General features: G+C 26.8%; 2 protein-coding genes across 5 annotated transcripts in view; one reads left to right on the top strand and one right to left on the bottom strand.

Moving 5' to 3' along the window:
• The first annotated feature begins 5,018 nt into the window (after positions 1-5,018).
• LOC129980514 (cystatin-1-like) lies at positions 5,019-12,224 on the top strand. Its single transcript, XM_056090846.1, has 3 exons — positions 5,019-5,386; positions 7,606-7,719; positions 11,730-12,224. Exons 1-3 carry the CDS (start codon positions 5,186-5,188, stop codon positions 11,826-11,828), a joined length of 414 nt encoding a protein of 137 aa, XP_055946821.1. The 5' UTR covers positions 5,019-5,185; the 3' UTR covers positions 11,829-12,224.
• Positions 12,225-15,416: 3,192 nt separating this feature from the next.
• LOC129981204 (muscle-specific protein 300 kDa-like) overlaps positions 15,417-16,807 on the bottom strand; it is a 293,675-nt gene continuing 292,284 nt past the window's right edge. For all 4 annotated transcript variants that reach the window (XM_056091946.1, XM_056091947.1, XM_056091945.1 and 1 more), the window contains 2 exons: positions 16,676-16,719; positions 15,417-16,561 (listed from right to left, as the gene is read on the bottom strand). In XM_056091946.1, the coding sequence (XP_055947921.1) occupies positions 16,345-16,561; positions 16,676-16,719 (261 nt within the window). In that variant the 3' untranslated portion in view covers positions 15,417-16,344. The remainder of the gene's footprint in view (positions 16,562-16,675; positions 16,720-16,807) is intronic.

Here is a 16,807-nt window from a genome sequence, read left to right on the forward strand (position 1 = left end):
TTTGGCTCATTCATCCAGCCTTACCAAAGAACGAGATGTATTTAATGAACTGCAGAAATAGTTTTAGTATTATTTTATATGTGTGTACGAAAAAATAATTGAAATAATGAGCAGAGAATGTCAAGACATATTTAATAAATGATACACCTTTAAGTTTGGTGGAAAATGGCTATAGTACAATGGAACCTGTTTAATGAGAATCCCTATTAACACAGAATTCCAACAACATCGTGAAGATATCGTATAATATCTTGTACTAATAATGCGAAGCATTCGTTATGCGAAACAATTTTTTTCCATAGGAATGCATGTGAAATAGTGTAATGGGTTTCCTTCTGAACAAAATATTCAAAGAAATTTATAATAATGTAATCTATCATTTATAATACTTATTATTTGTTTACAAGAAAGTTGTCTAAAGACATTTGTTTTTGTCTATGCTTCATAATTCGGCGAAAATGAGACACAACATTATCTTTAAATGAATATTTAGTGTGCATATCATCTGCCTTATTTGGGAATCTTCTCACCATGCGATGCAATAATTTCTTATGCTTTCAGCCACTGCCTCCTTTCACTGGAAGGTTACTGTTCTGTTGAGCTTATTATTTCCTCCTTCGCGGCTTTTTTTCTGTGACATAGAATGCAGCTTCTTTAGTTTTTCGGTAATTTTGGCTATGTTCTTCCATCAGCTCATCGATGTCGTTACTTTCCATCTCTAGCCCAGAGAAACTTGCTTGAATTCTTCTGAGTCGCGTTCTGCAACGCAATCCGGCCAAAGCTTTTTCTATACACATATAATGGTTCTCTTCAGACAAGGCTCAATTCAGGCTCAACATAGACTGATACATGCCAATTCAACGTATGAAAAATTCTTTTAAAACAACTAGTAAGTGAATGTGACTGGCATGTATTGTGTAGCATATCCATGCTTCTTAGTTTTAAATCAACTTACTGTTTCTTTTATTTTGAAGAATTGAAAAATACTAACTGTCAACTAAAAAAAAAAATTAGAAATTAATCAGATTTTTTTAAAATGCTTATAAATTAAAGCAGATTTATTGTTAAAATTCGAACTTTTACAAAGAAGAAGTAACTTTATTTTGAATAAGAATTTATTTACTTTATCAATACAGCAATCATAACTATAATTGTGTTAGTATCCTTTAGTGAATAATCCAAATATAATTTCGAAAAGTTTTTAGCAGTTGATCATTTATAGATGATCTACACATCTTAAAATATTGTTCAATAATCAAATTTGTATATCAGTTCATAATTATTTTCACTTATTTAGTTATTACTTTATTTGGCAATAAAATTTAAATAATATCATGAAAATTCGTTTTCAGTATCAATACGGCACATTTTATGAATTAATCTGAGTGATTTATCAACTAGTTTTTCATTTTCTATCACTGCCTATCGTTGATCGTACAATATCATTGCTTGGGATAGTTAAAAAATAATTAATTATCCCCAATAAGGATTTTTTTGAAATTAAATTAGTAATGAAATACTTAATAACATTGATTTTACCCTCCGAGCGCCAAATTATTCTGAGTATGACTTCTCTAAAATTTTATCTCTATTCGACAAAAGATTACTTCAAAATATATCAGCTTCACGCGAGTGAGAGTTCGGAAAACAAACAGTATTTTTCCCTCCTCTTCCTTCCCAGCCGCGGGAAAACACAGTGGGGAAAATGGATTCTTATCAATCTGTTTACCTTAACTTACTGACTGGCCAATTCCCTTCCCAACTTTTTTCCCACATAAACAACACGTAGCTCCAAACTAAACTCTAATCCGAATTCGTTTTTCGAAAAACTTCCACACTTTGGAAACTGAAAAAATATTTTCCATTGGAGGTGTTAATTTTTCAAACTAAAAACATTAAGATTTTTCTATAATTAAATTGATTATTACCTATCGTTCTTTATTTCAACGATTTTACAAAAGAAATCCCAAGTTACAAGTAGTCTTTTCATTAATAATATCATATAAAAATGAAAGAAAAGAAACATTCAGAATTCTATTTAATTTATTTTTTGTGTGTGTTGAAAAGAGAAAGTTTAACATCTTAATGATGAAACTCCACAATTTTTGTCTTTATCCTTTCATAAAGAAGAATGTACCTCAACCGTTCTTTAACAAATTATGATAATATGAAAATACGCAATTAAAAATTTTTTATTTTGAAATTCAACACAGCAGCTTAAAGCAACGAAATTGCTTTTGTGTATTTGTTCCAGGTCAAAATAGAATTCGACTTAACTATTGTATATTATAACAAACATTGACCAGACGAGATAAAAATCTGCCATGTTCAAAAAATGAGATACGCAGTTTTTCAATATTATATAAATAGCTACACCTAATTAATTCCTTTAAAATGAACATTAATTTATTTAGTTTTTAATATACAAGGCAATATAAATTCTCTTATCAATAAAAGAGGATATTTTTTAAAACCGGGGTACAAAAAAAAAAAAAAAAAAAAAAACCCACAATCTAAAATGTGCACCAAGATATCCAAATTGTCTGGTTATTTGAAAACATATTAAAATAAAAGTAATAAGTTGTACCATAATATTAAACATATTGTCATCACAATATGGTTGTCGCAATATTCTTTAACATTGCTAAGTATTGCATTTACAATATAGTTTACACAACATTATACAATGTTATACAATATTCAGCTTTTTAATGAAAAATTGCTCCAGTAAATTTCTTGAGATAAAATCTCAAATAAACTGAATTATTAAGCAAATACAAATGTATTATAAGGCTTAACTCTTAAGTTTATAACACTTCAACAAATTTTGGGCCGTCTTTGATATTTTTTGATATTGGATAATATTGTTGATACGGTACTCGGTATAACTAGGTATTCACAATATTTTTCAATATTTCCGAAATATTATACAATATTGTGGCGCTACTAGGATGGTACAACATAGAAACAAGTGAAAATCGCTCGTTATACGAGTAAGAAAGCTTGAATAAATGAATTCATTAATAGTGAATTCATTCATTCAAGCTTTTTTTAGCAATTTCAAATATTGCTAAATATTTTTTTTAATAAAAGTAAATTTTAAGGTTTACAAAAAATAATCTAAACTGCAGGTTTCATGTTTTAAGTAAAACTGAGTTACTTTCAACACTATACTTGCAAAATCATGGATGTTATAGTCATTTTAATAGGCTTTTAATTGGAGGATTATCATTAAAGTGCTTAATAAATTACAGCCAAAAACGTCTAAGAAAAGGGTTGCAAGATAAAATCGCAAAAGAGTAGAGACATTGTTATATCAAATAAAAAGGAAAAAGGGACGAAATTTAATTTTAAAAGAGGGAGGTAATCAGCAAGTTGAATCAGAATTATAGACTATTTTAGACTGGATAAATCTCAATTTGTTTTACAAAATCAGTTGCTTTGTCATTGTCTAAATGTAAAAAGGATAAAGGCTTCAAATTCCAAAATTCATGCACAAACTATAAAAAAAAAAAAAAAAAAAAAAAAAAAAATCAATAATCATAAAATAAGTAACTATAATGATGGAATTTATGATGGTGTAGAAAACTGTGCCAGATCTGTTTCTTTATTTACAAAATTAAAGTGGAGACAGTTATTATGACGGTAAAAATGTGTTAAACATTAATTGTTTTCTGAGGTTTACGTCCTTTATAGAAATGCAATTTAATTTTTATAAGCATTTTAAAGATTGCGTCTTAATTGAAAGTTAATGAATTACTTTTAAATTACCAATGAAATAAAATTCCAAATACAGTCAAAGATTGTGAATTTATTATACATTTTGTTACGATTGTCATAAGTCAGCTTTTTTTGAAGTTTTTTTTTTATTCATAATATATAAAATAAATATTCTAACTTCTTTAGAAAAATTTTTAAGCCCTTTCTTTTCTCTTTACTAATTTATTTTTATTAACACTGATTATTTAGATTTAATTTTCGAAATCTCTTAGCTCACATTTATTTTTCTGAATTTTTAATTTACTAATTGATTTTTCTATATAGCTTGTGGATTTATTGCTTTATAAACTAATTTTTTACTAATTTATATTACTAATTTTTGTCAATGACTAATTTTTTTGCCTTAACTTTTTACGATTTGGATATTTTAAAAAAATATGATGACCATTAAATGCAGTTAAAATCAATTAGCTGTAAAATTTCGAATTAAATAAAATTTAGTATACTCAATCATAATTTTAAAAAAGCTTGCGTATAAATTTTAAAAATTAGGAGCTTGTTTAGCGAAAATTCCGTTTTCTTACCTAATATTGCGTTTACAAAATCCATTAAAATTTCTGTATAATTTATAGAACAATATTTTCTATTAAACTTTTAAGATCCATTAAAATGTAATGAAAAACACACTATTACACGCGCGAATGTAAATTTAGCAGCTAACAACATATTAAACATACTTTTGTGCCAAAACACAAATGAGGAAAGTGGTCGCGCATTTCATTTACAGATTGCCCTGAGTCTATAATTTTTTTTAAGCAGAGGACGATTCCATTATATTTTCATACATGAAAATTTTTTCCCTGGTTTGAGATATATGGCAATAGAATTCTTACATTAACCGGAGTTATAGAATTATAATTATTTTTCTCCTTATGAATTAAAAGTTTTTTTTAACTTTATTTGTCAGAAAAAAAAATTCAGTATCATCGGCCATAGCTAATTTTCCAGTTGGATATTCTTGGAAAAAATTAATTTCTTGAATTCTTATAATCAGATTGGTAGCAATTGCTTCATTATTTAGCATAATTTCCTCATTAAAGTACCCTGCCAGATTTTCCCTGCTTATTTCCTAAAAAATGTTGCATTGAATCAGAATAGCAATGCATAATAATGAAGTCTCGGAACAGTTTTTCGATTGATGAGGATCCGAATTCTACTTTCGTAATGTTATGGATTCGTATCCATGGAATCGATTCACACTGAACGACATTTCCAAGTGGAATCTTTGTATTTCTCTCGAAATTACGTCATAATTTTGAATGAGGTTATAAATTAAACTAGTTGTTCACGATTTACTGAATTTATAGTTTCGCTTTCTGAACAACTACTTCTTGCAGGTGTAGTACATTATTTGCAGGTGTAGAATTTGTAAAAGTAAATATCCCCAAGTAAATTTCACATCAGAATGAATTCCTGGATATTTTTTATTGGAATTAGCATGATTTTTGCTACTGCAAATTCAATCCCTGGAGGTTGGAGGCAAATTACAGATTTAAATTCACCTGATGTCCAAAAGAATGCACAGAAAGCTGCGATAATGCTTAGCAAAAGTATGAATACCCCATTTTATTTCAAGCCGTTGAACATCACAAAAGCGGAATCCCAGGTAAATTCATTTAATATTATTTAAATTTGTGTGAAAATTATATATTTCAGTAATAACTTTATGAAGAATTTGTCCTGTTAAAGGGTTAAAACTATTTATCATATGTTTAATTTTAACCTTCAGCATCTTTTGAGTTTTGGTAAGAACAAGTGTTAAAGTATATTTGTTGACATTTGAAAGCATTTCAAATAATAATTTTCTTTTAAGAAATAATTTTTTAAAGTCTTAGTAAACAGGATGTTGCAAATGAATTACATTTTTTTATTAGATTCTTTTTTAAGTTGAACATTTCCATAGTTATGCATACTTATAAAAACTATTGTATACTATATTTAAAAAATTATGTTGGTTTTTCAATAGTGTTATGCTGAATTTGGTTAATATATTATTATTTATTCTCAATTATGCAAGGCAAAAAAGAAAAATACATGTTTTGTGTTAGATAAATTATGTTATTTATAGAAAAAAAGGTAGGTGGGAGGTACATTTACTTTATAGAGTAATTTAGAATGAAAATTAAAAAAAGAAAGAATTAAGGATTTTCTAGATTGCAATTCAAAGAATCTATTAAGAACTTACTAAGTGAATTTAGGTCTAGAAATACTTTTCAAAGTATGTAAATTTTACTCTTATAAGATTGTATTAGCTTTTTACTGGAATCAAAATAAATATATTGCATATCCCATTTACAGCTCTGTCTTATTGATTTTTAATAATCTTCTGGGGGTTCTTACTTTCAAAAAATAACAGATGACAATATTTCTTGGTCCACATTTTTATTAGTCGAAGTAGTCCTAAATAGAAATTTATTTTATTAAATATTCTAAATCGCATATATAATTATGGTAGATAAAATTGGCAAGAAATTTAACTTTAAAAATCAGCTAGAAATAATAATACATTATCCTTTGCTGTCAACCAAATATTAAATAATTCTTGCTTCATGGATTTATTTTTAAATTTTTAAGAAAATAGACATATTGATTATAACAATACTCAATATTGATATTAATTTAGAAATAAATTTAAAAAGTGCAGAATGCAATTAAACTTTTGTGCCTTTAATAGTTAACCCAAATAAATGCAAGTCATATCTTTACCAAAAAAAAAAAAAAAAAAAAACGGCTTATACTGCCATTAGACCATATCAATATATTCAATCATCTCATGTCTTTCGTCTTTAAATATGAAGTATTTGGGATAGTTATATAAAATTAGCTTTGATGCTCACATAAAGCAATCATCAACAAAGCTTAATTATGTTTTAGGCACTTTTAAAGTACTAAATAAGTCATCAAGTGCATTCTCTAACATGATAAATTCAGGTTTGCCAAATGGCTACTCTATTATAATATCAATTATAAGATTTAGAAAAATACAAGTTTTCCATAATCAACTTTGATTCATATCATAAATACTTCAGTATGAAATAATACTCCATACATGGCTCCATAAATACTCCATGGAAACTTTACAGTTTGAAAATTTAATTTTGTACTATATCAAAGATATTTTGGTCCAGCTTTTTAAAAATATATCAAACTCTCCCAGCTTGTGATCTATTATATCTAATTTTGAAAAAAAGGTCTCATGTCATTGTGGATGTTTTAATTTTCCTTGTAGTTAAGAGAAAATTTGTCAATTGTGTATTGCAAATTTGAATCATTTTTTATTTTCCATAATTTTTCTTTATTGTTATGGTAAATTGAATGTGTCATTGTCATTTGCATATATTTTTAATGTAACAAAATTGTCGATTTAACTTTGTACTTCTCCTCTCTGTCTTTTTTACATTGTAGCATTGAACTTTTCTTTTCTTTATTTTGAGGAAATGTTTTTCTTAACAATAATTAAAATTCTTTGAATCTCTAAATTTTATTTAAATTCGATGTTGTTGTTTCATGTAGGCATAAGTTTCTTTTAGAATTTGATGTAATGCAAATTCAATTCTATTGCCTAAATAAGTGCAGAGTGAATTAGAAGGTATAAAAGTAGTTTATAAATATCTGCTTTAGCACCAATTTTTAAACTTGCTACCTTATAGGTGGAAAGGTAAACTTTTGTTAATTATAATTACCGATGTTATGATAATTTATTAAATTTTATAAGATATAGAAATGAAATAAAATTAAATCAAAAGTATTTAACTTTCCTAACATTTTATAAACAATATTTTTATATAAAATTTCTAAATTATATTTTTGAATTTTATATTTTAGGTTGTATCCGGAATGAATTATAGATTTGAAATGTCTATTGGACCAACACAATGCAAGAAATCACAAAATGTTGCTGAACAAGAAGTTAAAAATTGCCCACTGCAAAAATGCAAAGTAAGATTTTTGACAGTATTTTAAATAAATTTAATAAGAACTCTTTATAAAAACATACTACTTTTTATTGTACCAAAAAAAGAGCTTTTTTCCCCCCTTTTAATTATTTTCTGTTTTTCAGTCTTAAATTTACATAATAATCCATTTAAAATTATAGAATCTTGAAGTCATTTTTTTATATTGACTATCATAAATATATCACATACATAGAATTAAAATTTAGTTAAATAAATAAATTTATGATTTAAGTTCTGAAAATATTAAAATAACCAATTGTCACTAAGAACTTATAATTCTGCAAAATTTCAGATCACTAGCATATCAGAGTACTAGTGAAAATTCGATTATTTGTCTTTACAAATGTGAAAAAAGTCACTTTTTTTTTTAAAAAAAAGAAGTATATTAAAAATAATTTCTATCAGAAGTATTTCATAGGCATTTTAAAGGGCCTTTTGGTATATTAAATGTTATAGGAACTTTGTTTATTTTTTTTTTTTTTTTTTGAGTATATGTGTAGCAATATTGTGATTTCAGTTAAATAACACTGTAAAATTTTTAAATTTTACTTTAGTTTAGTACTAAATATAACATCTCAGTTGAAAAAATCATTATGATCTCTTTTTTTTAAAAATCATTATGATTTTATCTTCTCTTGTCAATCTCGTCAATCAGCAAAGGTAGTTTAAGCTGGTATCTCTATATTAAGGGATAACATTTCATAAATATGAATAAATTGTAACATTTTTATATTATTAAAGGTATATATGTAGAATGTAAACAAACTTGAAGCAAAAATTGTTTTTTTAGAAATATAAAGGAAATAGAGACAATGGGGGGGGGGGTAAATACTAATATATTTTATAGCTAAGCAAAATGATTATTAGAATTAGATTACAGTTATCATCTTTTTTTTTTTTTTTTTTAAATGAAACTTTAGTAAAGTATGTTGTAGCCATTGTAATGCATGCTTAATGGCTGCAGGCAGTCTTGACTAAGTTATCCAAGAGAATATGAGATAAATTTTACTACACTTTTGCAACTATCACAATAGGGTCTTTTTTGTTAAGTTTTGATGGACTTCACTTTTCCAACTGCATCTCATACATGTTTGATGAGATTAAGGATTGATGCCCTAGTTGATAGGGTGTTGGATTTGCATCCCTTGGATTGCGAGTTTGAACTCTGCCAGCCAAAACTCCCCTTGTGTGTGGTGGCTGGTGCACATATAAATCTGTCGTGGCCACAAAGTCCTCCAAGTCGAGACAGTACCACTGGGGATACCGGATCAAAAGTGATTGTTCTCTGATTCATGTCTAAATTACGATCTGTAGTTCAGTGAATGAATTATATGAATGAAGTCCACCCCATAAAAAGGGTTGTGACGCATCAATGGCCCTAGATAGCACTACTAAAACAAGAGATGCTCTCTCGGCTTAATGTCTATGACAAGTACCATTAGAAACAACAACAAGGATTGCCAGCACATGCCATACAATATCATTGAAAATTTCAATCAGTGAAGATAAAGTATTTCCAACAGCATAAAAATTGTGTACATTAAGCTATAAACCTGATGATATGCTTGTATTTTCACAGTACCCCTTTTCCAAGATTTACAGATGCCCATTCAACATTGTGCTTTCCAAATCATAACATTACTATGTCGATACTTCCTTGATTTGGTAGAAGAATAGGCATTTCTGATTTCTGAATTCATGCCAAATGTGTTGCCACCTTATATTAGTTGAAAAACAAAATCTACTTTCATCTGTGAATAATAGGTTTTTCTACATTTGAACACCTCCATAACTCCATCCATATCTCTTTTTGTGACATATTTATTGATTAATGGGCCTATAAAATAACATCTAGCATAATATTCAAATATTCATGCTTATCTATGTAACTTGTAGCAAATTAGCAGAAGTTATTCTATTATTTAATGATTATTTGTAGTATTTTTGGGTGGCCGCTCATAACTCTGATATATAGTAACTGTTTCAGTTTCATAAAATCTTTTTCGCAATCATTTGTTGATATTTTTGGCAATTCTGAATTCATAAGCAACATCTTTTAATTGAATGGTCTTCTGATAAATTCACAAAGTTTTCACTGATAAAGTTAATTAACAGAATTTGTTTAATCAAATATATAAATTGTGTGCATAATACATACTCATTATTTTTTCACATTGTCCTATTTGTATCCTGATTTATGTCTTATAGGATTTTCATATGATTTAAAATAATTGTATATTCATCAAGAAATCAATAAAGCTTATTTTCCATACTTGAAAGTTTTTCTACTTCTTTTGGTTATTCAAATTTATTTATTTATTTGCAATATTAGCATTTTGTGTTTGATTTTTATTTTATGGATATTCATGTATTATATTTACTAAAATTAAGTGAAAATACCATCCGTAATGTAGTAAAAGGAAGTGAGTAGTAGCAATATAGAAGTAGAAAAGGTGAGTTCGTACTTAAATGGAATGCTGTGATGAGATGAATTTGCCAATTTGGCAATCTATAATTGCTTATAATGAAATCTTAAGCAGGTGTTCTTATATAATTCAAAATTTTTTTAGTCATTTCACCATATTTTCATTTGGGTTGCATCAGCATGTATATTCTCATGGTGGTAAGAAATCAATATGATGAGCAAGAAAGGACATGAAAGTAAATGGTTTAAAAATATGGAGAATAAGGCTAAAAGATAACCAGTATTCATTGAGTACTTTCTATTTTTCACTCTTGTATTATACAATGCAGATTTAACATAGATTATACATTATAGTCAACAATAAAGTAAATTATTTGGAATTATTTTTTATTGAAGCTTCATCTATAGAAATAATTATTTAGATTGAAGTGTTATTTTCAATTTTCTTTAAATTTTGCCTAATATTAAAAAACCTGGTTCTACAGTTCCTTTTATTGGATTGTATATTTTTAGTTTTTTTTTTAGATTATTATACCTCATACTTGCTTCTAACAGAAAATGCTGATTTATTACTCATTTGTAAATTGCCAATTAGTGACACAGAGCTGCAGCACCTCCTGAAATTATTTTTAAAACTTATATATTAATCATCTTTTGTACTTTGAGTGTAAAATAATTTATCAAAATTGGAAAAAAAAGTAATAAAAATGAGAAAAGATGATAGGAATAAGAACAAAAAGTAAGAAAGACACAATTTGAGACTGCAAAGTGAACAATTTTTGAAAACATAAAAATTAAAAAAAAAAAAAAAAAAATCAGTTGAGTGATAAACCAGGAGGTGAAAAGTAACTCATTCTCTCTTTGAACATAGAAATTCCAGAGCAACAGTTTTTCCAGTCCGGTTTGGTATTAGCTGATATCACCTTTCCTCCTCCACATACAAATTACTAAAATGTTTTTACTCCTTCCATCCATTTATTTTTTTACTTTTTCTCATTGGTTTTAATATGTTTTTGTTTCACTCCATGTTACCAGACAGAAACAATCTGGTTTATCAAATATTTATTTTCATTTGTTAAGACACTTTATTTTTAAAAGAAGGCATCAATGATTATTATTAAAAAAGTTATGAAAAATAAACATTTTTGATCATCAAAAAATCCTATTTTTACAGCTTTCACTGAATGTAATATACTTTCTTATATGTAAAAGATGCAGGTTTCTCTGCTGAACTTCAAGCAGAGAAACTCAGTACCAATGAAAAATTTTTACAGCACTACTTATAAAATAAATAAATTGGAGGTGATGAATGATCTTATTTAAACAGTTATTTTGAAAAATTCACTAGGAATCAAACATAATTTTTTGCAATCCTTCCTCTTGATAAACTTCTAGATTAATTATCTTTTTTTAAAAAATTCTATTATTATTATTGCTTATCATTTGTTAATACGTTTTTGAATACTGATAAGATTCTGGGAAGATTATTGAATGTTAACATTTCATGATTTGTCTTATTTACATGAAAATTATTTCATTCCATTCCTTATGTATCTTGTTTATTTTAGAGCCCTCTCTACTGCAGTATCCAAATGTATGTACAACCATGGACAAACACAAACAAGATTACACATTCTAACTGTGAAACGGGGAAATCCTCTTGTTAAAAGTGTTTCTCTTGTTGTTTGCAATCATACCTATATTTAAGTTAATTAAACATGTATTTGCTAATAAATTGGTGCAAGATATATATACCAGAAATAACAGACATGTATTAATGTTCTTTAGGTCTATCTATAGTTGATTCTCATATGTGCTTATTCAAGATATACCTCTAATGCCTTTTATATCTATTATGATTTGCAATATTAATTTTTTATGGAAGTCTTTTTGTTAAGATGCAGATTTACTCTATTTCATAATCGGTATTTTTTCAGTTATAGCTTATAAATCTATTTTTAAATTATAATTGAGCTTGTTCTTAGGTGAGATCTGTTTTTTTCTTTTATGTATTTTATGAAAGATTAGCCATTTTTTTCAAGTTATTTATAATTCTGAAATATTCTTGTATTATTTTGTAATTATATTTGGCTGTTCAAAATATTAAATAAAAGTCTTTCAAAGTTATTTATGTGTCTACAATTAATTGAAATTGAAAATACTATTTTGGGTACTTGTATAATAACACATTTATAAAAAAAAATATCCAAACAGCTGTTATTTTTGACAGTATTACCAAAACTGTATGATGCTGTGACTGATAAGTGATAATGACTAAAATTATAAGCTGTTTCTTATGAAGCAGACTTATACTTCATTTCAACAGAAAAAAAAATCAATTTTTATAAAATATGTTATAAAAAAACTATAGCTATTTTACTAATGAATTATTTTTAATTGTTTGTATTATTTTGAATCTGTGACAATTTTCCTGCAATAATAGTACATTGCTGAAAAAGAGAATTTACAGGAATTATTAATAGATGTTAGTTAGATTACCTTCCTCCTGAGCTTGACAAAAAAAAATTAAGATTCTGGAAAATGCAAGAATTAAGGTCCTATCCCTCTTGGGAACTGTTATCTGGAGATTATTTTAGAAAATTCCATGTGACATCATGGAATTTTGTTTTGGCAAAAAAAAAAAAAAAAAACCACCCTATATAAACTTGATCAGTTAAAGGGATTCACTCATTCATTCTTTGGCATATTGATTATAGAGTTTCTTATTTAGTGATTTGCTGTCTGGTTCTATTGTCCATAAAAACCAACAAAGTATCATCTTGTGTTATCCACTATTTTGAACTTGCACTTATAATTTTTTTAAATATATTACATAAGGTGCTATTTTTTTTTATTTTCTTTTATTTGCAGCAATTGGATTTTTAAGGTCCTGGGCCCAAATATAGGATGAGGTCCCTAGTGAATAATTAAATTCTTTAAATTTTAAAATAAAAAAACATAATTTTCATTATTTAAATCAGAATATATTCTATAAGTTTTTGATAGTAATATTGAAAAAATTAAGAATTCATATAAATTAAAATTTTTGTTAATTTAATTTATTTGGCAAGTTTGGATTATTATTTTTCTTGTGCGTATTCTCGAGGAGGAGAGCAAATGGGCATGGGATGAAAGGATTACATGTGGCTAGATGTTATAACCTCAAAATAGTTTCTGATTTATATATAAAATAAGTTAATATGTACTAATCCTTGGGCATAACTTGGTTAATAGACTTTATGAATGCCACTGCTAAACTGAACAAATTTATGTCTTGGCTATATTTTTTTCTAATACTAAATTTTTTTAATTGCTGATTTGAAATATGCCTTTGTATCTATTTCAGCACTAATTGTATTTAAGGAATTCAAGACCAATGTTTTTTTTATATGTGTTATAGTTAATCTTCACTTCCTTTGTTATTGGACTTTTTGGGGAATCCATTGTTATTTCACCTAATGATTAATCTGTAAGCTATAAAATCTAGACAATAAGGTTTTCATGGTTCTTGAAAGCTCTTTGAATTTTATTTTGCAGTACTCGTGACTCCATAAAAATACTTGATTTTTTTTTTTGCTTGATTTTTGAGAAATGGGTAACATGTACATCCATAAAATGTTGAGACAAAAGGGAAAATTAATTTGCAATAGTTTGACCTTGAAAATATGAAAGCGTTTGTGAAGTAAGTACCCAATAATAGTTTGTATGAAATTAACATCTGTTTATAATTGTTCAATGGCTTATAGTAAGAACTAATATCTTTTTTCTAATAATTCAATGTAAAAATTGATTGCTTCTCATATTTTTTCCTTTTAAACATGGTTTTACTATATTACATATACATGCATTGAACATCTAAAATGAGCAGACTGTTTTTATTGGTAAATTAATAAGGATTATAAGATTATACCTCTTTCAAAAAGCTAAAAATCTAGAATAATTGTTTCATATGTTTTGAAATTTAAATTTTATATAGAAATTGGATTTTCAAAATTAAATAGTACAGAGAAATCTATTTTTTATACACTAAGAAGTTTATACTTATAATTAAAGCTTACTGTGTGGCGTGTTGGCGCTCTACTGACCAGACCGTTTGACCTACAGCTACCAAATTTGGTACTTGTATACCTTGAAGGTCGGAAATGTGCACATGGGATCCCTTTTTTTTAGAATTTTAATTATTAATTAAAAACTAACTTTCCCGCCTAATGAGTAAGGCTTCAGGTCCCCCCCCCCTGCTAATAAAGTTAGGCTTACTATTTTTCGACCGATTATTTTAAACGATTCTGTTTATTTTCTTAATGTTTGATGCATTTAAAATTAAACATTGTTAATTAATCGATCTTTCAGATTCATTCTGAAGCACTTTTGAATTAAAATAAAACAGAATAAAGGAAATTAAAAATTTCTAATCTGCATAGCGTTACTCAACTGGAGTAGAAAATTTCATGCATGCGCATTGTGTTCTGATTGTTGATAACTCTATTTTGAATGGATACGGACATGATTTAAATTATTTTAGTTTAATTGTATGCTTTTGTATATGCTTATAGTTTTAAGTACATCGTTTTTTAAGTAGTTTTTTTAACCTGTTTTCGACCAATTATTTTAAACGATTCTGTTTATTTTCTTAGTGTTTGATGCATTTAAAATTAAACGTTATTAATTAATCGATCTGCTCATGATGAATCTGAGAAAATTTTGTTGACAAATTCTTGAGATATTACATAAATTAAGAAAGATATTCTTTAGTGCCCATAAGGTTTAAATGTTTGTTTCAGCAAAACATATAATAATATTAATTGCAGATTAATCATTTCCACTTTAATTTAAAGCATAAATTCCACTGGAGCTAACAGAAAATTAGATACATATTACGTTATGACTGAAGGCCTTATAATATTATGAGTGAATTATATGACTATTAAAATGTGAAGTTTTAAAATATTTTGATTTTATGTAATTTTAATAATTACATAAATATTTAATTATTAAAATTTTAAAGAGCATTAAGATTGCCTTTGGCGACCAGCCGGTTCGCCAAAATTAAGTATTTTATATATTCTATTGATTTAATGTTATAAATCCTAACAACTGATTAAATCATTGCTATTTCTAAGATCCAAAAGACTTTCTAATTGAACTGATAATATTTAGAATGGCCATACATAAAAGAATGGTTTGGTTTTTTGGCACAAGGGCCATAGATTTGGCCATGCTGTGCCAGACTACAAACATAAAAAAAAGACCAAAAGTTTTCAAAATTTCATAATTTATTTTGTTTTATTAGAGGAATATTTAATTTTTCAATAGAAACAACTAATAATTTTATAAATGCACATTTAGTATCCTAAGAATGACTTTTATGGACATGTATTTAATTACATTCATCACATGAAAGCTTATAAATGGCACACAGTTAGGATGTAATTTATGCAGGCACTTCTCAAGACACCGTGGTATTTTTTTTCAGAGTTCCATAATATAACCGAAATTATACTTAAAGCAAGATTGCAAATATAAAGCACCGGCAATCATAAAACATTTAAAAATTGAACCTACATACATTGATGCACATAAAATTTCAAATCCATTTTATAACATAAATGATACATGATTTGAAAGACATAACAAAGATATCACAACCAACATTTAAAAATGGACAAATCTCAACATAGTATTCTACACAATATAACAAAAAGGTATTTATAAAGATACTAGAATTTTTTTTTATCAATACTTTGAAAATTTTTAATTCTCATGTACCTGCCATGAAAATGGGAGGCAAAAACAGAAAAGACAAGAACTTTGTCTCCAGTATTAATAATAATAAAAAAACATACAGAATTTTTCAACAACTTACAATATTGAACATTTATATTGCTTCGAGAAATATTGATAAAAACATTTTTGAATTGAAGTTTGAAACAAAAACTCAACATGAAAACAATTATGCAGAAAAATATCGTGGGTTAAGTAGCAGCAATCCTAGACAATATGGCCAGATCTTTAATTCAGTACAAAGCTCATGATATTAAAATATGCAACGTTGAAGTTAACTTCGATCTACAAAATTCTACAGGTTGATGGAAGAATGTACATATATGAATAGCATGATGAAAAGAACACTTAAGGCATCAAAAAAACAATTAATGCCAAAAAAAAAAATGCTATACTTTTTTTTTACACTGGAGGTGGGCCATCAGGATAATGTAACATGGGATTTAAAGAACTGGCAAAGTTATTGGAGAGACGACAACTAAGTTCTTCATCTTCTTTTGGTAATAAAATTGCTGCCCCAAGGAGTAACAACAAAATAGCTTGGATTGGAAGTGAAGCTCTGGCAACTCTAAGCAGAAAACCACAACATCTGCTTATTCGGTTTGGATTTTCATCCTCACTAAAAAGAAAATAGAATAATATTACATTTACTACCAATCATGTTGTATGGAATATAAAAGTATAATTATAAAATGCATAACTATAACTGAATAAATGTACAAAGAGCACTTACTTTGAATAAGTACTGGTTAAATAACAAGGCCTCTCTTCTAAAGCCTATAATATAAATGAAAGAGACCATAAAATAATTTTTATTAGTGAACTTGGTGTTGATAAATTATGAAATTATTTGTATTTAACAATA

The sequence above is a fragment of the Argiope bruennichi genome, chromosome 8 (assembly GCF_947563725.1).
Source record: "Argiope bruennichi chromosome 8, qqArgBrue1.1, whole genome shotgun sequence".
Lineage (NCBI taxonomy): Eukaryota > Metazoa > Arthropoda > Arachnida > Araneae > Araneidae > Argiope > Argiope bruennichi.

Excerpts from the sequence above, each read along its gene's own strand:
- LOC129980514 (XM_056090846.1), top strand. The coding sequence starts at position 5,186 with ATGAATTCCTGGATATTTTTTATTGGAATTAGCATGATTTTTGCTACT. Across the intron at positions 5,387-7,605 it reads TCACAAAAGCGGAATCCCAG|GTTGTATCCGGAATGAATTA; the intron begins GTAAATTCATTT and ends TTTATATTTTAG. Across the intron at positions 7,720-11,729 it reads GCCCACTGCAAAAATGCAAA|AGCCCTCTCTACTGCAGTAT; the intron begins GTAAGATTTTTG and ends TGTTTATTTTAG.